General features: G+C 39.2%; 2 protein-coding genes across 2 annotated transcripts in view; both read left to right on the forward strand.

Annotated features, from left to right (window-relative positions):
* The window catches only part of LOC140933296 (protein SERAC1-like), a 96,978-nt gene that overhangs the window by 18,519 nt on the left and 54,486 nt on the right, over positions 1–23,973 (forward strand). The gene's annotated exons all lie outside the window — the stretch shown is intronic.
* On the forward strand, positions 19,167–23,965 carry LOC140934528 (uncharacterized). The gene is made up of 4 exons (XM_073384136.1): positions 19,167–19,508; positions 22,599–22,807; positions 23,050–23,304; positions 23,527–23,965. Exons 1-4 carry the CDS (start codon positions 19,167–19,169, stop codon positions 23,678–23,680), a joined length of 960 nt encoding a protein of 319 aa, XP_073240237.1. The 3' UTR covers positions 23,681–23,965.

A 23,973-nucleotide genomic window follows, 5' to 3' on the forward strand; every position in this document is an offset into this window, starting at 1 on the left:
TTTTTCCGAGTGCTGGTAATATTGAACGTTTGTCCCACACGCCATCAGTTATATGCTAATTTGCATTTTTGTCACGCAATATACCTTCAGTATCGATCCCTTTCCTTGCATAAACAAATAAAGGTTGAACCATTACCTTATTAATAGGGGGTGGGGGAAGGACAAGGACACCGAGATTAAAAAAGAATTTTAAAGGGCTGGAAGGATAATATATATTATACATACAACGAAGTGCCAGAGTGGTGTCCTGATAGATAGTTAACCTTGAGCAGAATAGAAGTAGACTGATGAAACTGGATTAAATCTTGAACATTTGTTGCTACCCAGAGTTTCATGCCTCTTGCGAGGCAATCATCAGGCAACTGCCAAAATTAACGGTTACAATCAAAGATATAGGTAACACTGAACAGTGAATACTAGGTAAAGTGCCACATTGCTTGTAATTAAATTGATTCATTACCAGAAAAAATCCCTAGCTCCTATTATGTACCAGGGGCACCCAACGACGGTTTCCTCCTAAATGCATTGAGAACACTTTTTAGGCTATCCAGAGTACTTTTAGATCTCTAGAAATGTATTCCAAGTGGCGCTAAAAAAATTTTTATCTGTTGGGTCATACTAGGGTAACCGTGAGTCTTTTTTCCCGAAAATTTTAGCTGCAATTTAAAGTTTTACGAAAGTTAGGATTTTTCTGATTCCTTTCTGTATCGCATTTTCGGTTCCGTGAATTTTAGGTTTCCTTTCTCTACGAAAAATAGCTTAACCTGGGGTTTGAAATGGGAAAAATTAAACTTCCGACTTCAGTTATTAGATTAGCTTCGAAAGTTGTACATGAATGGAACGGTCATCTAATAAATTTTTAGTCTTCCTCAAGCTATAGAAAATTCTAGGCAATTTTTTGCTTCTCCGAACAGATATTTCACAGAAAACAGCGTTGGGTGCCGCTGATATGCATTTGGTGCCTTTTTTACGCTATTTATTTCTTATTGCTAAAAAGTAAAGTGTCACAATAATGGTCTTAACTCATATCAATTAAAGAAAAAAAACCTGTCCTGCGGACGACTTTTATCCTTCTGGGGCCCAGTTGTTCAATAGGTAGATAGCGCTATCCACCGTGTGAATCACTATCCACTGGATAGAGCAAATTAGTTTCCCTAATACTTATCAACTGAATAGAGATTCATCCGATGGATAGCCCTACCCAACTTTTGAACAACTGAGGCCTGCTTTTTTACTAGTATTGTAAATAGAGTACTGAACGAAAAAGCAGGTCACATACTTTCAAGGGTTGTTGTCAAGTTATAAGTTACTTGAGATTTATCGTCTTATACAAGCATACAACATACCTTTAAATTTAAACTTTCAAACTGTATACGAAAATCCTGAGAAAACACTTCCACGAACTCGACCTAGAAACAATAAGGAATTTTCTAGGCAACTCGGCCCACCCCAATGCAATGTGGTAATTTGCCAGTCCCTGCCTTTTGGCCATTTACGGGGTGGTGCGGCAATAACTGCATTCTTTCAACATGTCTGTGATTGTACTTATTACAGCAGTATTTGTATCTTAAGATTTGAACGACAGTTCAAAATATTCGCAGATGTTTTCACATTGAATTTTGAGATTACTTCTTGGTTGGTCTGCTCGCAGATATCATGGCCATCGTACCTGATAGGTTGTATTACGCCCATCTTGTTAAAAATATCTTCGACCCCCTTAATTGCGTCTCTACGTTCATCAATAAGAAACGCAATTTCTTCTTGCAAGAGCACTGAGAGCAAATCTCCTTCGTCACAAATCTCAACATTCTCGGCTTTGGTCAGCCCTTTTTTTCCTGCTGATTGCAGACAGTCTGGAAAAGAATGATTGAACTTGTCCCTTTGTAAGCCATTCGTCTCTGGAACGTTCATGAACTACCTGTCTGACCTGTGTTTCTGGTCGTTCTCATGTCCGTTGCGACCTCAGAAAGGTCTGGTTTCCTGCCTGTTTGTTTATCAACATCAAATCGTGCGGTGAGGTAAGACTTGACTTTCTCGCTAAACCTTGTCCCACCTCCCCTTAACTTCTGCAGCCGCCCATCAGCTAGCCTCGAATTTGCAGACACCACTAGGAGATTGTGGAAGTTTCTCGGTTGGCGGCAATTTTTACCGTCTGACCCCGACACTCTGTAACTTTTCACCGGCACAAGTCTGTTTTCTCTTATGGTCTGGATATCGGCATTGTGTGCGGCCAGTTGGATTACCCCAGTCCTTCCCTAGGGTCGTACGATGTATCGGACATACAAACATTTTTTCACCTTGTTGGGCAGTTTTACCAAAATACCCAGCCTGTTGCAAAGTAAGTTCGCTCTCTGTAATATTTTCTTTCGTTAAGTGATATCGCCTCGAATGAACCGTGATAACGCTCACCTGTTACATTGACTAAGAGGCACCAACTTGCTTGCTCCAAATCCGCTTTCATTGCGTGACAACAATCCTAATTAGCATATGACCATGAAGAAAACCCAAAAGGAAATTGAGCTGAATTCAGTCTTTATTAAAGTGCCTTTTAGTTGCTGAGACTCCAAACTCAAAAAGGGCTTCGTTTGAGCAGAAGTGAATTGTATTCTTTACGATTTTGAAAATTGCTGAAATCGACAACCCGCTGTAAAGGAACTTTTAAATTTGCATAATATACGAGTAGATGAAGAATTCCTACATGTATTTTATGACATTTTATGCCGGTTTACAGGCCTAAGATGGCTTATAAAACAACAAATGTGCGTTATTTTGACGAAGCATACCAAGATTCTGCCCCGTGGGAAAAATATCAGCCTTATCATATGAGTTTAAGTGTAGGCGCCAAACGTGCAAAATTAGGTAAATATTGACAAAAGGAGCTCTCAAAAACGCTTGTTCGCGTCCGACGCAGAATGATACCCGCACCTTTAACTTTATTTTCTAACAGAATAGGGTAAGGTCTTCACTGTGAAGTGCATTTTGCCTGTGATTTTTGTACCGCTTTGGAGATTTTAGCTCTTACTTTGAAGGAATTTGTCAAGGGAGCAAAAAAACCGCAAAGTGGCTCGTCTTTGATCTTATTTATTTTATTTTATTTTGCGTCAAATTATCCAAGATTCCGTCATGGGACAAGTCAAATGCAGCTAAATCCATTGTACTATGTAGAATTTCGTGAGTTTTATCCGTTACGAAGAAGCGCGGCTTTTAAAATTACTGAATTTTGGCCATTGAATAAAGTTGAAAAAGCGCTCTCAGACAGGAAAGAAGTTTTGTGCTGTAGCGAAGCACAGAAAAAGATTTTGAAGAAAATTAGCTCGATTTTAATAATTCCTCATTAAGTCCTTTTCACCCACAAAAAATAAAGGGAAGGTTTACTGACGATCCCAAACTCGCCGGACCGCTCTTAGGTGGACAGCCACTTAAATAACTGTAGGCCGTAATACTTCTGATGACGCTAAATCGGTCACCGTAACTTGGTACGCGAATGTTTGTTTAAATGGTTCTAAAACAGACGGCAACCACAAGAAAGACAACAGGATGATTACGGAATTTGGACAATAAGACTGAAGCATACGCGGTGTAATATTTCAAGAAGAACAAATTTGCATACATTGTTTAAATACCGGCTTCGCTTTTTGTGTTATTGCGGGCCGGATAAATTAAGCAACGTTGAAACCGTTGTGCAATTTTGGTACATCTAGAAAAGCAGGCTGGTTTTCATTTGATCACTACGATCCTTGTAATCGCTTAAAAAATAAATACAATTTAGCGATCCTGGCACTTGATGATTTCTATTATATTTGATGGCGATTGCTACGATCGGCAAGAAAGTGACTTAAGTCCGAAAGATCACTGTTTCTGAGAATTTAAAGTAAAGAAAGTTAAGATAACCTTTGCACCGCTTCATCAGTAAACATTTCTGGAAATATCTTTGATTTTGCAATGCTAATATAGTTCTACCCATAAATCCAGTAGGTCACACCGTTCACTGTCTTTACTTTTCAAGCGACAACGTTTTTTCAATCAGATACTATCGCTACGATCGCTCAGGGGCACCCAGCGAGAATATAGTTCAAAACCACTTAAACATAGCATTATCAATTGTATTTAAGTATTTAAACGGTAGATATAGGCATATTTTTATCCCCTAAGAATTTTTCATGTGTTCGGATTTCCTAGCTGAAAGTCTAGTGATCCGAAAATTATAGGGATCAAAACTTACCTTTTCGAAAATTTTAGCCAGAAAATAGGCTACCGAAAATTCTAGGTGAACTTTTTAGGGTAAAAATTAGTTAAAAATGGGCAAGTATACCATTTTTTATTTGTTCGAAAATCCTAGGAGAGGCATGCAAGCAAAAAATTTTACAACAAATGTTCCGAAAATTCTAGATCTCAAATCGTCTTCCGAACAGATATTTTCTCGAAAATTGTCGTTGGGTGCCCCTGATCGCTGAGGTATAACCTTTTCTTTCTCGATAGTTACCAAAAAAGGTGCCGTTCATAATCATTTAACTTATAGATAACACGCCTTGGGTGCTCTTGCGCACACTGAAAGCGTGTTGTGCTCTTTCGCACGGAGCTTTTGTTTGAAAACTTTAACACGCTCTTTTGTTCGACTTGCTCACGCTTAATTGTCTCAAGCGTGTCCTCTGAAACAAAAGAAATTGCTAATGAGGCCAGATTGCAAGCGTGCTAAAGCGTGTTACAATAAATTCTTTTGTTTCAGAGTGAAAGCGTGTCCTGCGCGTGCTTTCACCTTAAAATCCTGTGGAGGGTCACATATAAGGATGCTCTAGTAAAGCTAGCAGAAACAAATGTCCCTTACAAAACAAAGATGCGAATCCTTGTACAAGAGGGTGATGGTTTTATTCAAGACCTATTGCTACCTGGTGTTACAAGCGTAGGATTTTTGATGCTGTAAAAGAGGAAACGAAACTATAAGTTACTCAGTTGAAGCCTACCTTCAACCTGTACCTATCGCGATGAAGAGGAAGATAGACTTGGTTGAAGAAGAACACGAGAGTGAACATGAAGAAAGCGAAGTTTCTGGTGATGAAAGCGAGGATGAAGAACCAATCACTTTTCTGTTTAAAGATTATGATCTCAACATTTTTTGATGACGTCAACTCTAGGAAATTCTGATGTGACTTGCTCCTTGCCAGCTACAAATAAATTATGACATCATCCTATCTATATAACATGCATGACGTCATCGGCATTAATTTAAACTATGACATCATCCTACTTAATGAGATGCATGACGTCATCTGCGTTAATTTATACCGCACAAAAAGTTAATTAAATCCGCAAAGAAAAGGTTAATTCTGTGCCTTATCCACTACTGACAAAGTTGTCCATTTCATGCAGAACAGTCCCATTGCCCATTGTTGACCGGCTGGGAAAGCTTCCATCAAAGGAACAACAGCTTTCGAGAACACAACACTTTATTCTCAAAGCACATGCAGCCATCTTCGTTTTACACATACAATAAATACGGCCCACGCGGAACACCGCTGACCCCTATGATACAAAGACAGAATTGTCTCCTATCAACACCATGAATAAAGGGTTGCAGCTCCGAGTTATCGACGTCACTATAATTACTATTTTCATAATATCGAGTGTCAGTTTATCAACCATGCCAGGGGGGGGGGGGGGGGAATAATTCCAGTTAACTAGGTGTCTCTTTGAGCTGAAAATTCCCTATACATTATTTTATTGATGGTAATTCCTGTTGAGGAGACACTCTCTCTGTTAGTTACTTTTGTCTTACAAAGGACACCCATTCTTGAGATCCTGAATCTACGCCTGTTGTGTTAATTAGAAATAATGTAAAACGTCATGTGACCACAATTGTGCATGGTTTTGGTGCTAATTACAATTAGGTCTTATATTTTGATGACATATAAATCATGTTTCGTTCATATTAGATCAGCTAAGAAAGAAGTCAGTATTAACCAAAGGATGTGAGAACAAACCTTGTCAGTAGATAGTGCTCACATTGAGCATTTAAGGAATTAAAAAAATAATAATAATAAGGTGAAGTCGCATGGAACCGATGGTGCAGTTTTCGAATCCTGCTTAGTACCCATTCTTTTTTCTCTCTGTCTTTCTTTTTTCTTTTCTTTTTTTCTTTGTTTTGTTTTGTTTTGTTTTGTTTTTTTCAATATATACCTAAATAACCGTTATTTAATAAAGTGTAATACTAACAAACTCTGTTCAAACCAGGCTATCCTTTCTTCTCAATTTTGGCGTTAACTACAGTAGTTCATTTTATTACATTCTCCTTTTCTACTGCAACTTGATATATTCAACAAAACTAAAACAGTAACCACATGCAGTCACAGACTGCCTTTTATTTTTATTGGCTAGATTGTGAGCGAATGCCACGAGTGTTGTCTCCTGCGCGCTACGGCGTGTGCAAAGCCTTCAGTTCTGTTCAAATAAATATTGTCCCTGAAGAAATAGCTTTCTGTCTCTAACTTGTAACGCCGTTTTCATCTCTCGGTATCAAAATTAAGACTTTTGAAAGGGGTAAAAAAAGTTATCGTGTAAAGGTAACGCGTCCTGCTTAGAGCTTTTAGTGTTTAGAGCGCGCTAAGTCTAGCAGTCCCTTTGAATTTGATGTTACAAAGAAAAAAAACAACTTAGTCGGTTCATTTTTAACATATGCCTATAACCGCGTACAGTGAGAGAAATCTTCACGGCTCTCTTTGAGGATTTATTTCGAGCATGCGCTCTTTCATCGCCTGCCAAATTTCTGACACGCGATCACGTGTACAAGTCGGATTTGACCAGATCTCACCTTCTGCTTCGTCAACAAGAGATTTGGGTACCAGATTACTAGAGTTTTAAACCTGATAATACACTCCGGTTTTTTTAAAACCGTACATAACCAATAAATGAAACAAAGGCAACATTAGAGGTAATCAAATGCATGGATCTGAAAAAAAAAATAACGAAAAACATAAACGAGCACAGAAAAGAAAAAAAAAAAACATCTAAACAAAACAAAAACATTCATACACCTTTCTGTTGCCCCGGTTTGGTAAGAACGTTCTTGTTCCTTTTTCCAACCAAGGAATACAATATTAGAATATGTTGATGTTGGTCGTGGTGGGAGTATTAAATCTCAAGAGATGGAGGAGGCTTGCTTGACATTGGGTTCCTTGACCTTGGCTGTTCCTAAATTTCAAAGAAAAAAGAATAAAATAACACCGTTAAAGGGGGCTATGTCACGAAGACATTGCTGTTTAAGGTCAACAATTAAGTGACGAAGTCATTATTTAGGACCTTTACCCATACACAAAATGCTCCTGAAGAGTTATGAAGAAGATATCAAATTTCATCGGGGAGCACTAACCATAATACTTTTATATTGTGTGTGTGTGTGATTTATATAGGCGGTAAAACTTGGAAAGGTTAGTTCAATGCCATCCGTTGGAAATGACGACACTAAACAGTGTTAATACTTTTCAGTGCTTAAATATAGCCTTACATAACAAGACGTATTAAATTCTGCAAGCAGAATACTGCAATGCTGATCGTACTACGTGAAAATTAACTCTGCAAGACATCAACACGACACCGAAAGAACTCAAAACAGAGCGGGATTGTAGCCATAGACAGCTGTTTCGCCCTTTTTGGGGTTCAGTATGGCGCAACAACCAGAGAAAGTTCTGATGAAAAATATCCGCGCACTCTGATTTTAAGCCCTGACCTAGAACTCTCCTACGTTCTTCGGTATATTCGTTTGCGATCCTTTGCTGTCCTTTGTGGTTAATGTTTGTACTTATATAACAAAATTGGACCATCATGGTGGAAATTTAAATGAAGCGTACAAGGCAAGCTTTTCAAATATGTATATTCTAATTTCGGGCCCAGATTTCAAACCTAGAATCATGGACTAAAGACCTTCGGACGGTAATGTAATATTCATATATTTCTTTTTTTTTTTTTTTCTTTTTTTTCTGTCATTCCGGGCTTCATATTATAAAGGAAATAAAGGGAGATGTAAAGAATCAACCATAAGAGGACACAGAAAAAATCTGAGCCCCAGATGGGATTCGAACCCACGACCCTCCGTGTTCTAGATCGGATGCTCTAACCTCTGAGCTACTGAGGACTCGTTGGTGAGCAAAGGTCATTTTTGTGGGTTGGACTTGCGAACCGCATCTCGCAGTCACACAGTCCATCATAAGCAACACATTAAGGCTTAACTGTATCACACAGTCACATTAATAGCAAGAAATGTCTCACCCATGAAGGAGCCTCCAACCAACCAACCTATGCAAGTGATATTAATATTATAAAGGAAATAAAGGGAGATGTAAAGAATCAACCATAAGAGGACACAGAAAAAATCTGAGCCCCAGATGGGATTCGAACCCACGACCCTCCGTGTTCTAGATCGGATGCTCTAACCTCTGAGCTACTGAGGACTCGTTGGTGAGCAAAGGTCATTTTTGTGGGTTGGACTTGCGAACCGCATCTCGCAGTCACACAGTCCATCATAAGCAACACATTAAGGCTTAACTGTATCACACAGTCACATTAATAGCAAGAAATGTCTCACCCATGAAGGAGCCTCCAACCAACCAACCTATGCAAGTGATATTAATATTATAAAGGAAATAAAGGGAGATGTAAAGAATCAACCATAAGAGGACACAGAAAAAATCTGAGCCCCAGATGGGATTCGAACCCACGACCCTCCGTGTTCTAGATCGGATGCTCTAACCTCTGAGCTACTGAGGACTCGTTGGTGAGCAAGGGTCATTTTTTGTGGGTTGGACTTGCGAACCGCATCTCGCAGTCACACAGTCCATCACAAGCAACACATTAAGCCTGAACTGTATCACACAGTCACATTAATAGCAAGAAATGTCTCACCCATGAGAGACCCACCCATGTCTCACCCAGGGTGCTCACAGGGTACTTTTAAGAATTGTGATACTCCTATTGGTTCCTTGAAATTACGTTAGCCATACAAAAGCATTGCAAAGTTACAGATTCCACAAGCTCAATGTTGGAGTAGACGTAAGAGCATAGAGAAGGAAAAGTCCGTTATGTTTTTGCTCACTGTTTTCGAACTTATCGTTCCTGAGTATTTATATGTTTCTCTCTTCTTGGGGGAACTGTCAACTAGATTGGAGGTGCGGGAGATTGCTTGCTGAAGTTGAAGTGCGCAACCCATGCAATGTCAAAAATGAATTCTCAAAAAGTAGCTAACTTTGCTTGAATATTTGACCTTTTTAGAAATTTTAAACACGCGGTTTTAAGCACTGGAAGACAAACCGATCCATTTTTTTTAAAGATTATTAACCGGCCGTGGTGAAAATCTCGGAGAGGGGGGGGGGGTACTCTTGTTCGCTCACACGCACTAGCCCGTAGTGTATATACGCACCTTGTTTAACGCCTTGTTTAGCACGGACTTCTAAAAAGGGAAGCAGCTCCTCCTACAACGTTGTCTTTGACGTTGTCAAGTCAATAATGTTTTCCCCATCCAATGCTTTAGGAAGTCTATTCATTTCCACATTAACGATTTTTCTAAGAATTCGGCTTTCATCTCCCCTTTGCCGTGAAACAGAGACAGCCAATTCGAATTCATAAATTCCGATAAAATTTCAAGTTTGCCGGTCAAAGTCTTCAAAGCACTAAATGACCGGCAGTCTTATATTCAGTACATTTCGCTTGACTTTTCTTAATCGACATGTGATAGTTTGGTTTAGCAAGATTTTTCCGATTTATGAAATTTACTGAAAAGACAGGACTGCCGGTCATTTAGTATTTTGAAAACCTTGACCGGTTACCGGCCATATAGCCACAGTGTATTTATATAGGGTTTCCCAAAAGATCAATCCATCCTGTACTTAGCTTTAAGTTCACGTTAAATGCACGTAATACAGGAAAAGTGTTCATTTGACTCGTCTCAGTCTGGGAAATTAAAAATCTATGGCTCTGGCACTGTCTCAACAAGCTCATGCATGTTTAGAATGGAGACCAATGAGAAACTGATCACGTTCAACATGACTTGGTAGTGGACATTTCATACAAATTCACTCTTGCATAGGGATTTGTTTCTTATGCATGTACACGAATAACTATAAACACTTGCCTAAGTGGTAAAAAATTTGTACTTTTTACATGGATTTAGTGCTTTATGGTGAATGCCCACACCTTCAATAATCATAAGTCATGATCACTTTAGTAATTCTCATGAACTGTATCCTTTATGACATTGTCATTTTCTATTTCAGTGATTATGTTTGCTCTTTACTGTTACAAACAACAGTTGTCAAGTGTAATTATGTACCAAAAAAAAGTGCAAACACTCTTATACAGTAGCTGTAGCTGTGTTCACCTAACAATAAATGTTTTCTCCAATTACCAGCATTTAGTTGTTGTTTTCACTGTAGCATTATCTCCTAGCATTGCATCACTGACACATTTCACAAATAATAATAATTATAATTATTATTACACTTAAGGGTAAGCTTTTATTAAGCAAATGCAACTGCATATTAACCGGCATTAACCACCATTTCCTCTTGATCATAATTACACATATAGGAGGGTCAAATGGGGTGAACATGAGGAGATGGGACCTATGCAGCATTCGCTAACAACAGGAATCCCATTTAAATCTCGGAAGATCCTTTTTAAAGCCTGAGCACTAGGTTCAAATTTAATCCACAGGAGATTAAGTACATTTCAGCTCCCAATATTAGACCCGCCCTCCTCAGTTACATGATTTACTTCATTTCTCTCCTGTCCTCCCACCCCTTATGGGCACCCCCCCGAGCTTCGCCAGGTCGTCGGTTTTTTCTCACACTGAAGAAGGGTCATAAACCCGAAACGTTTGTGTGTGTGTTTTTAAAAACATTTGACACTTTTTGATACTTTACGATCAGGTACACGATCAAAGAACTGTTGGGCAGAGGCAGAGTCTGTGACTGCATGTCGCTGCTGTTTTAGTTTTGTAGAATATACTGCAGTATAAACCAAAAACGAAAAAAAAAAAAAAAAAAAAAAAAAAGAGAAAAAGGGGTAAGGGGAAAAAAGGGAGGGTTCGTAACAGGATTCGAAACCGGCGCCATAGGCTCCTCGCGACTTCACCTTACCACTACACCAGTGAGAATCAAAACGATATCTGTGTGAAAAGTCTCTTATTTAATAAACGCATCACAAATGTTTTTATGTTTTTAAATGTCTTTACTGTTATTACAGATAACTACTTATATCTATTGTTTAAATTATTCTGGTACAAGATTTTTTTCCACTGAAAATTACGCTTGTTTCATCTGGTGCTGAAACACTGTGTCTCATGCTTGATATATTACTTGAAAACCTGTCGATACGAATACGAATTAACCTTGATCTACAAACTGATCATAAAAAAGCTCTCGCAAAGAGTGAAACGTCAATTGCAAACATAAAATAAATTAAAAATAACCTGTAAAATACTTCAAAACAATATATATAATTAAATATATTTTCTTTCCATAAATTATCATTTACTTTTTAAAAACAAAAAACGTTTCAGCAATCCCGAGCATACTTAGGAGTTTTGTTTAGTCTTCTTCCCAGTCGCTCGGGCCGGAGTGAAGCAAGCTTCCCGCCCTAGAGAGCTTGCGTGACTCCAGCCCAAGCGGGTCTTGAACGCCACTGTCTTTGCAAGCTGCGTCACTGTCTTATTTTACTCATAATGAACAGAATTTTAATCTAGTTGATTGTTATTGCTATTCTTGCTTAATAGTTACAGATGGCTTGCCGAGGGAAAACCCGCCATCAAAATACACACAGATTTTATCCAACATCGTTATCAACAGAGACGATAATGTATTCAAGATTGGACGAAGCATTACACTGGCTTGTCCTCGTAGAGCTCTTGATAGTCGCCTGCAAACCTTGAGTATAACATTGCACTTAGACGACCCTTGCAAGTACTATGGACTAATTGTTCGGAGGGATCTTGAAAATGATGTCATGTTTGGTGCACCCGTCATTAATCTTGAACCCAGTGGCCATTATTTCAAGAAACCTTTGACGCTAGCAACAAAAATTGAGAGTAGGTTTAGATGTCACGACGTTTTTATTCTGCACGGATTCAAGACCAGGGAAGGAAATATTACTTGGCATAACATAACTCGCAACTCAAGAATTGATGAGGCAAATGCAGAAGTAGACATTGAAATTTACCATTTTTCACTCATTGCGATTTTGTTAAGATTAGGCAGATCTACTTTGCTTTGTACCAAAGATATTGCATCAAGGCTCAACTTGGTACCTTTTAATTACACTTTGTCTGTGTTGCTGAACAAGAGCAATCTCTCTTCAGTGCATGATGAACTTGCCCTTCTGTTCGTCAGCCAAGATGTCTACTGTGAGCAGTTCTATAGAGAAGACGAGATGTCATCTGCTTTGATGCAACTTAAAAAAGAAGGGTTCAAAGAGCTGCATGTACGTTCCATGATTATTAGCACGGAGGAAAAAAGCATCTACAACAATGAAACCCTTCATATTAAAATTCGCCTTGGGGAAGACTACAAGCTTGCTAACAAGGAGCAAGAAAGTACTTGTTTGATCGTACATTCTTATGACTGGTGGCATGAAGGAAAAGTTATAAGAATTCCTCTTGAGTGGAACAAAGATGTTAGAAGTCTGTGTGGGAAGGTCAGTGTGACTGGAGAGTATGGACATACAAGTGAGAAGCATTTCAGCGAGCGAGGTTAGTGTGAGAGCTTTGACATATTGAACACACGATAAACAATTAACAATTATTGGACGAGGTTGAGCAAATTATCGTGATTTATCAGTGGCAAATAAGTGATCTGCGACACACTGGAAAATCACGATATTTTGCGATAACCGAGTTCATATATCTATCTAGAGTTAAGAAAACCGGGTTAGCAAACATTTGTAATTTTTCGCAACTTCTTCTGTCTAATAGCTTGACATATGTTTACTTTGTTGTTTGCTTATGTCGTTTTTTTGTTGTTTGCTTGTTTTGTGGCTAGTGATTTGTGTAGAAGTGGATGTAGACAGAATTGCTATCTTACCCCCCCCCCCCCCCGCCCCCGATTTTTTTTCCCTACCCACAATTATTTCTTTAAGACAAGTGGGCCTAAAGCTGGTTTCGGTGCCGTTTAGCAGTTTAGTTTTATATATTGGTCACCTTGAGAAACGTTTCCCGGAGAGCATCATGTAAAGCTCCGAGATGAGACAAAGTTATTACGATTCGCAGAGTCTGCATCGTCCAATATCGTATTATATTTTCGTTTCATTTGGCTAAACGGATCAATCACACTGATCCGGGCTGAGACAGAAAGGTACGATATTGTTCGCTTTTCTAAGGTGACCACTAAGTCTTTGGCCTCGGGAACAGGCTCTTAGGAGTCAAATGAATTAAGTGAGAACAAAATTGCCGGTGAACTCTGACCCGAGCTTCTGCTGTGAAAACAAGGCTAAGGTGATCCGCCGAGCATGTGACTCTACATCCGGGAACTTGAATAAGAGGAGTGTAAGAGAAAAGTCCAGAGGTGTTTATCTGGCAATGGGCTGAGTTTTTCTGAGTTATTCGATGATATTTCGCTTATGTTAAACGTGAGAAGATTATGCGTGGTTGTGGATAGTCTTATCAGTGCCGCGAAAGTGTGTAATTGTGTGATTTCCGCATGGTGTTGACAGGTATGTGATCACTTGGTTGAACTGCGGTTTGGGGGCGTCTGGAAAAGCGGGAAACCGGAATCCGGAACCCGGAATAGGAACGGGAACAGGAACAGGAACAGGAACCGGAACCGGAATAGGAACCGGAATGGGAAGAGAAACCTATATAAAAGCAGGGACAATATTTACCTTAATTTAAGTTAATCTCGATTTAATTCCTATTCAGGTTATATACGAAAAATAAGGGAAAAAATGGAATAGGAATTGGAATAGGAAGGGGAATATAAACAGTGTATAGAAATATGAAAAGAAAAAGATATGATCGTGATATAAATAAAAAGCCAGAGAAATAGTTAAAGAAACAAGAAAACACCCTTGAAATGTTAATCTAATTGACCTTTCTTTATCTTTAGCCTATGACACATTGTGTTTTCGTGTCAAACATAATAGCCAACTTAAGCAACGAGAACGCTGACCGTCGCTTGATGGAACGCTTCTGTCTCACGCAACAAATCTGAATTCTTCCTCTTACCTTCCACTGTGCGAATTTGTTGAGTCAGGGCACCGAAAGACAGAAAACATCCACTTCCAGTTTCCATTTTTAATGTCCTGGACGTCAACGTTCTGGTTGCTTATTAAGGTCCCTATCGCACTCGGTTGAGGTAGATGAAGGGCTAACTGGGATGGGGACGGGGGGAGGGGGACGTTGAGGAGGTACGTGTTAATACCCTTTTTAAACTGTGGACTATCTATCTCTGGTTAACTTCCCAATTTAGGACAGTACAATATATCTATGCAGCAAACCTGAGGTGTATGGCAGCCCAATAAACGTCTCCGATGGGTGTCTCGTTTACACATGGTCTGACAAATAATATTAACATGTTATAACCTCCTTTCTGTGAGAGACAAAAGGAACCTTAAGATCTGACAACGGCAACGCCAGCGAAAACGCCACTGAGAAATTGAATTCGGGTCTTAATTCAAACTATTTGTCATTAATTCTAAATTGTCCAGTCTTTTAAAGGTTGGGAAATGAAGCTGGAGACCGCGTCCGAGCTCAGAAAGACAATAAAATTTATCGCCTGCCGTTCAAGAGAACTTAAGATTTAACTTAAGATTTGATCATTTACGTCGTAGTTGTGCATAGGCGGTGAAGAAATTGACAGAAAGCGCGATGCACTCGCAAAGCTGTTGCTTTACTTATTTAACTTGCGGCTTTTTCTACCTTCTCGTTGCCGTAAATATAAAGAGATTCGGGGGGGAGCATGATACCAGACTAGTTTTCTTATTTTTTGTATAAATTGAATTAGAATTAAAATAATTTAAAGAAAATGATGTCCCTGTTCTTGTATCGGTTCCCCTTCACATGACTGTTCCTGTTCCGTTGCCGTTTCCGGTTCCGGTTCCGGTTCCGGTTCCCATTCCCTTCCTATTCCGGATTCCGGTTTCCGGCTTTTCCAGACGCCCGCGGTTTGGCCAAAATATTCTGTGCCAGCCATTAATATTGTTTCGTGGGTGTTTAGCTTAAATGATTGTACCTTGGAAAAGCGACTCTCGACTCAGGAAAATTGGATCTAGGTCTAGTTTCAGCGGGTTCTAATGGCATTGAACCACAAGCCGATTTTTGCAGATAAGAAAGAGTGATAATTTGTGCACTACGTTTCATTCAGTTTGTTGTCTATTCCATGCGGAATTCTGTTGTTTATCGAACCGCGAAAAACGTCGTGTTTTGCTAACTATTTAAGTCGTTATGTAAGCCTTAAGGTATCATCCAGGGTAAAAAATCCTCATTTTTCGAAATTTTCGATTTTTAGATAGTTAAGTAGAGCTCATCAAGAGCTTTCTTTTAAAAAAAAATTCTAGGAAAAAATGTTTTTTCTGTGCAAACTTATGGAGCGCAAAAGTTTTTTCTATGCTAATTATTTTAATTGATCGTTGACAAGTCCTGTCATACTTGATACGCATGCCGCTGTTGAACCAAGCTAATCACGCAATTTGACAGAAATCGTGGTCTACAAGTATAGTGCTCACTGTTTTTCCCTGGATTTTGGAAGTGAGTGCCTCCAAAGAAGAAAAAAGAGCCGAGCTTGTCCGTTTTCGTCCTTGACTCCAAGACGAAAGAAGACGACAAAATCGTTTTGCAAAGTGTGGGCTTCGAAACTAGCAGAGAGCGACAAGGGCTCCTACTACAATCAAGAAAAATGGCTTAAGGATGACAAAGCTTCTGAAAAGCCCGATGAAACTACCGCGAAATCGAGTTTCACGAGTTTCTTAGGGAGCGGAGCGAGCTTTTTAGGCCGCGAAGCTAAGCGGCCAGGCGAGCGAAAAATTCGCAACAGGTCCCGCGCTATATAAAAATCGGACGAAGGACTTTTTTCAAAGTCTATTGTAACGGGAGAGCAGCTTCAAGAAAAACTCCAGGAAGCGGTTTGTTGTCGATTTTTCCAGGGAAGTGTCGAACTTTTGGAATATGTATCGAGTAAAAGTTGGCTGGCTCAGAATGAAAACTGCCCGTCGCAAATAACTAAAGATGTTTTCTCGAAAACAGAAGGATCGAACAAAGCAGAGCCTTTGAAATAAATTGTTCATCTCTTGTCGGGTTTCGTTTGTAACCTTTTCCTGCTGTGTCACTATTGTTGTCCCTTTTCTGGTATGCTTCAACATTGACAGCTTTGGTGTTATAATCTGTTATAATCTCGTCACGGGTAATAGGCCGCCAAAAATCTTTTTCCCCTGTTTTCTCGAAATGAAAATCAGGTAAAGTTGAAGGTACGTTTCAAACTCCAAGTCGGCAACCCGTGAACCAATTTTGCTGAAATTTGGCTAACTTACTGTCAGATAGTTTTTCTAAAAAACCGTGTCTGCGAATTTTGATTTATTTTTCGTTTTCGAGTAAGAGTATTTTTTCATAGGTAGTGCTAATGATTTGCTATCCTTATCTTCAACTGCTTATAACAAAAGAACAAACCCACTGGACAAAAATCTGAGACACGGTTTTTCAGTCAAACGTGTTAAGAAGCGAATGAGATCTTAATTGGCTTCTTCCGTTTATTTTTCGCTGGCCTGGACTTAAATTTACAGTGACACCCACTTTTACAAAAAGCTTCTCATTTCTGAATCGCGTTAATGTTTTGATTTTTTAAAAGGAATAAGCAATAATCTGAAACTATTAAGCTTTCAGAAAATGTACGGTTTATGGGGCTATTTATTAAAAGCAAAGGCGCTAGCGCCGATCAACGCGGGGAGGGTGCTTGAGGGTGGATGATGCCTTAACCAGGCACTCTTTCGCTGCAGTTCACTCAACTTAAAAATTTCTAGACTGAAATGACACCGGTTTGAAACTTCGCGAAGTCAGTTTACTGAATAAATGTTCTAAAATTTGAGTCATTTTAAATTTGGACTCGTCGGAATGCTTCTAGGGACCACTAACTTACTGCCCGGCGTCAGATAAATGCTTTTAATCGGCCTTTGAATGAGTTTTTTTTTTTTTCTCAGGAGCGATCGCAAGAAGGACAAAAGGGTGGTTTCATTTGCACATGAGCTATTATTTGCAGCCAAACAAAGTTGGACGACAATGCGCATGAGCAGACCATTATTTGTAGGCAGTTATTTGCAGGTCAATGAAAAGGAAGGAAAATTTGCAACGAATGATGGTAACCTATTTGATCGGCATATTGACATTGAATTCAAATATTGAAAGCAATACGTAAAGTTGTGAGCCCCTAACTAAATCCTAGCGCAATATTTTTCTCTTCACAGAACTGTGCGGCTATGCACGAAGCCTACTAGGCGTAGAGGGAGCTATTTTTAACGTCATTCCTATTGCTCAGTTGCTTGGGTTGCCCGAAGAGTCTATAAATCAAATCGTGAAAACACACAAGGATGAAGACGAAGACCTGGAAAGAATTTTGCAGCACTGGTCAAAGAGGAGAGATTTGATTGATGATCTTCCCGTCCTCAGGAAAAGCCTCGGAAGTTTAAAACAAAAAGGTAAGTTGTCTGAGGTTGTTTTCTGAACTTGATTTTACTTACATACTGCTGGTCCCGGATGGACATAAAACAAATAAAACTGTTATGTTTTCAACATAAGAGATCCTATTCACATATGGTTAACTAAAGCATTTTTTCCCTTTAAATTGCTTAAAGGAAGTTTAAGCTCCATCAGGGCAGCGTAACTTGGATTGCTCTTCTTGCAAAAGATCAATTATTCGTTTTCAATATTTCGGTTACTCTGCCAAAAAGATGCGAACACGGAAAGCAAATTACTTTTAGAGTTTAAAAGAATCTTTTCGTCTTTCTATCATACCTACCGTGTTTCCTGGATTACTTTTGAGGGCTTTGTTTTTACAGATACGTGAAGATTGTATCAGGCCAAACTGGGTAATGTTACTCCATTTTTGATGTATGTGCTTGCTTCAATTAAATAAATGTAAATTTATACAAGTACACGTAATAATAACTTTCTCCTCTTCTGATAGTTTCCTGTCTTTCGATATTTATTCTCATCAGATTACAAAGTAACGCAAAGAGGGCAGATGCATGTAAGGCACGTAATAAAGGTTGCAAGTAAAATTGAGGGTTTACAATGCATGAATGCTGATTCACAGAGCTATTTCATGCAAAAAATACAAACCCTTTGCAGATCTGTGTTCAGGGACTGTTGCATCGAATTGGGAAATTCTGCCGCCGATATCGAAAGAGCAGCTTCCATCACAAATCATGTAGAGTATCTTTTTCAATCTATGGAAATCCCTCGTCCGCTCCCAGAAGATATTGCCAGAAAATACCAACAAGTATGTTCGTCATCCGACGAATCCATCATAAAAACATTCCTGGTCATTGTTCCTTTCCTAATTCAAAACATAAAGGAGATCTTTTTAGATGACAGGAAGTCAGCAGTTCCTCAAAATGGTTTACGCGGGCTTCCTAAGGACAAAATAGATCATTTTGTTTGTGGTGTACGAAATGCCGAAGAGAACAACAAATTTATCGAACTTTATATTGAGTCCTGCAATATTCTTCACCAATTGTGCCTGGAAAATGGCAAAGAGCAGTCGAACCCGGAAATTGACCATTGGGGCATAAGAATGGCATTTTTCCAAATGCTGAACTATCTGAGGCCGTATTTCCAGCACTGTGAGCAGGATGTTAGACTGTTCAAGAGACTTGACTTGTTTTCCTGCAGCCTTAAAGACAACATGGCCAATCGAGACCACATCGATGAAGTTTCCATTCATGATGTCTCCAACGTGTTATTTAGCCTTCTTCATTTTGCAAAGTTTGATGCATCTAAACTGGTAAGGTTTGAAATGAATGACTCAAAAAATGCTCCTTTGCTTTGTTGGCGAGAGGGGGTCAAGTGTGACAAGTTCAAAAAGACTTACTCTGGGTTGTTTTGTATCAAAAAAGAATCGAAAGATGAACTTCACCTCCTTGCATTGGCATGAGTGTACACCAATGGAGACATTTCTTGGAAAGGAATATTCCAGTCGACAATCATGTTAACGGCTACCACCAAGGATGCTCTTAACAGATGTGTAACCCGTTTCCACGATGTCACATTAACGAAGATGGAGGACAAAGATTCTGGAAATCTCCGCGCTGTCTTTTTTGCTACACAGAAGGAGAAGCTCATAGAGTTTCTAGATGTCCTAAGAAAAGAGCTCAGAGAGCATGTGGTAGATTTCAACGGGTCGGAAGTAAAACAGTGTCCTCTTTCGATTCAAAGTGTAACATCAAAGACGGATGCGGTTCTTAGTCTGAGTCTAGTTTACAAATGGGGCTCTGAGGCAGTTGTTCTTGACAGCAAAGATTTCGTGATGTCTCCCAGTTCACCCCACGTAACACCTGTGGCTAAGTTTAAAGCATTCTTTGTGCTCTTTTAGAATCAGATTTGCCACTTTTTGTTCACGTGTTTGACCCTAGATTGTGAGGTGCAACGTGTCCCACAGTGATCCTACATCGACTTTGCAGATCATCACTGAAAGACACCTGCAAAGACTTGACATTGTCGTTTCCTCCAACTTTAAAACTCAAAGGCTAAAATACTACAATTGTAGTTTATCATCAAGTTAAGGGACGTCAGTGGTACCATGGGTGCCAGAGGGGTTTTTTACTGGTAGTTCGAGGCGAATCACGTAAACCGTAAGCTCAGTTAATTTTATCCTAGGTGTTTCGAGAATTGACCTCTGGAGCCAGGATACATCACTGGAGAATAAAAGCGTTTAATTTCCTGAGAATTGTACACGACCCGAAATGATCCCCGACCCCAAATGATCCCCAAAATCGACCTAAACACGACCCGAAATGATCCCCAACCCCAAATAATCCCCAAATGTTTTCACACGTGACCTGAAATGATCCCAGAGGAATTATCGGAATGGAATGGAATGACGTTTAATTCCCGAAGATGCTAGAATTACTAGGCAACAGGCTGCACATCTTCACCGGCGTGAAACCTTTGAAAACCTTTTACATATTGCTCCATTGAGGAGAACTCTTTCAGGATCTTACAGTTTAAAATTTGATCGATGATATAGCTTCTATATAGCGGACCAAGATACGGCTCGGTACAGTTTATGTTCAGTAGGGAAAAAGTTTATGTTCAGTAGGGGAAAATTGTGTAAGTTGAGCAGAACCTTTAAAATGTACAACCGACAATTTATTAAGTTCGCGCGTATTCGTGTTGAATTTGTGGCCCGTTTAGGAGATATATATGTCTACTCAAAAATATAATAATTTTTCCATAGCTGCTGTAATTTTAGGGTATCTGCTTTTAATATTTACGCGATCTCGGGGAACAATGTTCAGCTGTACACAGCACGTAGCCTTTAAATATATCCAGATCTGACACTGCTTTTGGGTATTTATCACGTCTTTGGTAGAAGAATGATTTGAATACATTACGATGCTGTGTCCTTGGAATGTGGTTTTAAAACTCGATCGCTTTGTAAATGTGACTTGTAGTTTTAATATCAGAGGAGAGTATTTTAAAGTTCACCTCAACCATCCCACCACATAGCAACTGATGAGATTCGTAAGATTCGAAACCGCCGGTCTTGCTTGTAAACTTATAGTTAACTGCACACATTATGTAGTGGCATGAAAGAAGCCAGTCAGTTGATTAGTAAGAGACCAACATGCTGACAGTATTGAAAAATATCGAGCTTTAAAATAATCTCCTCTGATATTAAAACTACAAGTCACATTTACAAAGCGATCTTCGCCAAATTTTTTAAGAACCACCTATCATTTCCCACAAGAAAGGAAAATCCCTGAAGGACATGTTCGTTAGAGCTAAAATATAAAAGGTTAACACAATGTTTCACGCCGGTATAGATGTGCAGCCTGTCACCCCTTGTATTTTCTCAAACAGACTGGGACGAGACTAGGACGAAACTGGAAGCATTTTAGCATCCACATTATTACGGAAAAAGTAAATTCCAGGCAATTAATATAACTGAAAATAACTTTGTGCAGTCGATTAGCCATTTAAAAAAGATTTCGCGTTTATGGCCGAAAAACTTCGCATTTCGCATTAACCGAAAAACAGAATTAAAACGCTCTAATCTTATCCCCGAGATAGAAATGTTTTCCCATTCCACTCCTATAATTCCTCGAGGATCATTTCAGGTCGCGTGTGAAAAAATTTGGGGATCATTTGGGGTTGGGGATCATTTCGGGTCGTGTCCACTAAAAAACTGGTAGCAGCTAAGCCTGGATTAAAATTGAGTTCCTAAAAGTGTAATTTCATAAAATTCTACTTGAATAGGTACCTAGGGTTCTTCCTTTAGGTAAATGTCTTTATTTGTGGAATGACAAGTTACGGGGTATTTAAGGTGGCCCGTTCCTAGTTATGTTTTTGATTAGCGTTTTTCAGAATAAAAGATTAAACCGATTTCTACGATTTTTTGCGTCCTTAATAGATAATGATGGAACTTTAAGAAAGTGTTATTTATTTTCTTATAGGTTTTAAAAACTTTTGAGATATCGGCATATATTTAAAACCTCATTTTTGCGAAAAATGAAAATAACTTCGAAATCCCATGACAGATTTTTCCCTAACTTCAGCAAATAAGCCTCAGAGCTCTCTAGTTTTATGTCTGCACGTTTGAAGGCAATCGTGACCGTAGAAATCTCTCCACAAAATGTTGGTCAAATTTAATGCTAAAATGACAGGCTAACACATTTGTGAACGTAAACACATAAATAGCGGAAGAGAGCTGACAGACTACCTCTTGACTGAAACGTTGTTCTTACCCAAAGCATTGTTGGAAGAAAATGACTAATCGGACAACTACGGCGAACACAGTTAGCGCTTTAATACAACCAACTTTCTGCGACAAGCGCGTTGAAATTCTATATTTATCCAACTTACTCTACATTTGTCCGTTTATTTTCGACAAAAATATTAAGAAAACAAAACACAGCATCTGCAGAAACCGCTTGACAGCTTTTAGCTTCAAAGGTTCTCGTTCTGAGGCGAAATAAGCCCGCTTGTTCGAGAACACCTCGGCATCCAATTTTCAACTGCAATGAAAACCCTCTGGCACGATAATATATTCAAGATCTCTGACTTTCCTATCACATGCTCACGAGCAGTATGCCACTTGGGACGCCTCTATACTTTAATGCTACTACGACGAAAATTTTTGTTTTTGTTTCCGAGTTTTTTTAACATAAATCTTTTGTATATGTTCAAAATTATACAAATAGCGAAAAATTGGAACGATACTTGCGTACGGGGGCTGGAAATTTCCCACTGAAAAGTGCGTAAATACCGTCCGCCATTACAAAGTTCGCAAAACAATAGCCCGCGAGATCTCCGCAAAGCGGTCGGGCGTTTGACCACGTGATTTATGCACTGTGACGTAGAAACATCAACCAAAAGATTCGCATTTGGGAAAAGTTTGTGAGTTTCTTTTAACAAGAATTCCTGCACATCTGAAAGTGATCTAGAAAGTTTTACAGTTGACGAAGTGATTGGGGAATTGTCTGAATTTGCGCCGTACGACTACAGTTGCGAACCCCTTGCTACCGAGGAAGAAGCCGCGGACTACAACGAAAGAGTTCATCGCGAAGAAGAAGAGGAACAACAGTTTCAACGAAGATATTCGGGAGAGGTGCCAGCGAATGAATGGTATGGTATTATCATGGAATGTAGATTTATATTTTTATTTTCCAATTTCAACATACCCGTCGTTAAATCGTGCGCGTGACGAACGCCACTATGTGTTTTGTTTAAGTTTACAATTTCGTTGCTATGTGATTAGCTGTAGTCCTGATTTTATGCGATAGTTTTATTGAAGAGGTCAGACAATTAATAATTTTATACAGACGTATTTTTCTTGTGTTTGACGAATTTTTCACATTATTTTGCAGGTGTTCGTGCTCGAACTGCTCTGTCAGCCTTGTTACAAAAGCACAGGAGTGCATTTGCTGCAAAGAGATCGATCGCTGCGAAGAGGTCATGGAAGAAGCCATTGGAGACCGCACCGTATGCATAACCCTCCATCCAGGGTTTGAAAGCGTCTGCTTAAACCGCCACGTATTAGAAGTGGCTGCACTGGGCTTAAAAACGCGAGCTGGAAAGTCGTACACAACTGTTCGTGGGCAAAGCAACAAAAGTGATGATGAGTAAGTTGGGGTATTGTTGACTTTGTATCGGAACGATCGAACCTTACATAGCATTGAATAATTGATACATCTAAGCTTATCGCCGTGGACTGATCTCATAGAATCACATTTTTTATTTTCTAAATGGCTTTATTGCCACAACTGCTTATTTTTAAAAGGAGTATTTATTTATCTCCATCCAATCCCTCCTTGAATTAACAGTGATCTCATTTCTCTAACTAGATTCCTGAGGTCTGTGGCCTATCGCCAATTTACAAGACTGCTGTGGAGTTATATTGGTAGTTCCAGGCGATACCCCTTGCCCTGTTGTGCCTACAAAAAAATCAGGAAACAATTTCCGAGTCAAAATGGCCATTACTCGTGGATTCGAAGATGAAGAAAATGAATAATAAATGCACTGTTTGTTCTTGAAGAGTGTCATGTATGCTTTTGGGGCCAAGAAGGACCTACAGTAGTTGCTTGAATACTTGTCCGTAAGCAATTAATTTTATGGGCCAAACTTCAGAATTCTCAGCCACTTACTCGCTTTTTGTTGAATGACAAACTTGCCCACTGTGTGAAGCCCTGTTCTTCTAGCTTTCAGTTAAACTCAAGTTTAGTGGCTGGGAATTCTGATGTTGCTCCAATTTTCATGTACACAAGTAATAAAAATTAAATCAAATTCAGCCT

The sequence above is a fragment of the Porites lutea genome, chromosome 4 (assembly GCF_958299795.1).
Source record: "Porites lutea chromosome 4, jaPorLute2.1, whole genome shotgun sequence".
In the NCBI taxonomy this organism is placed as follows: domain Eukaryota; kingdom Metazoa; phylum Cnidaria; class Anthozoa; order Scleractinia; family Poritidae; genus Porites; species Porites lutea.

Bases quoted from the DNA above. Each gene is read 5' to 3' on its own strand.
- LOC140934528 (XM_073384136.1), top strand. From the start codon at position 19,167: ATGTTAACGGCTACCACCAAGGATGCTCTTAACAGATGTGTAACCCGT. The intron at 19,509-22,598 runs GTAACACCTGTG...TCTTTTAACAAG, and splicing joins TGTCTCCCAGTTCACCCCAC to AATTCCTGCACATCTGAAAG. The intron at 22,808-23,049 runs GTATGGTATTAT...ATTATTTTGCAG, and splicing joins GAGGTGCCAGCGAATGAATG to GTGTTCGTGCTCGAACTGCT.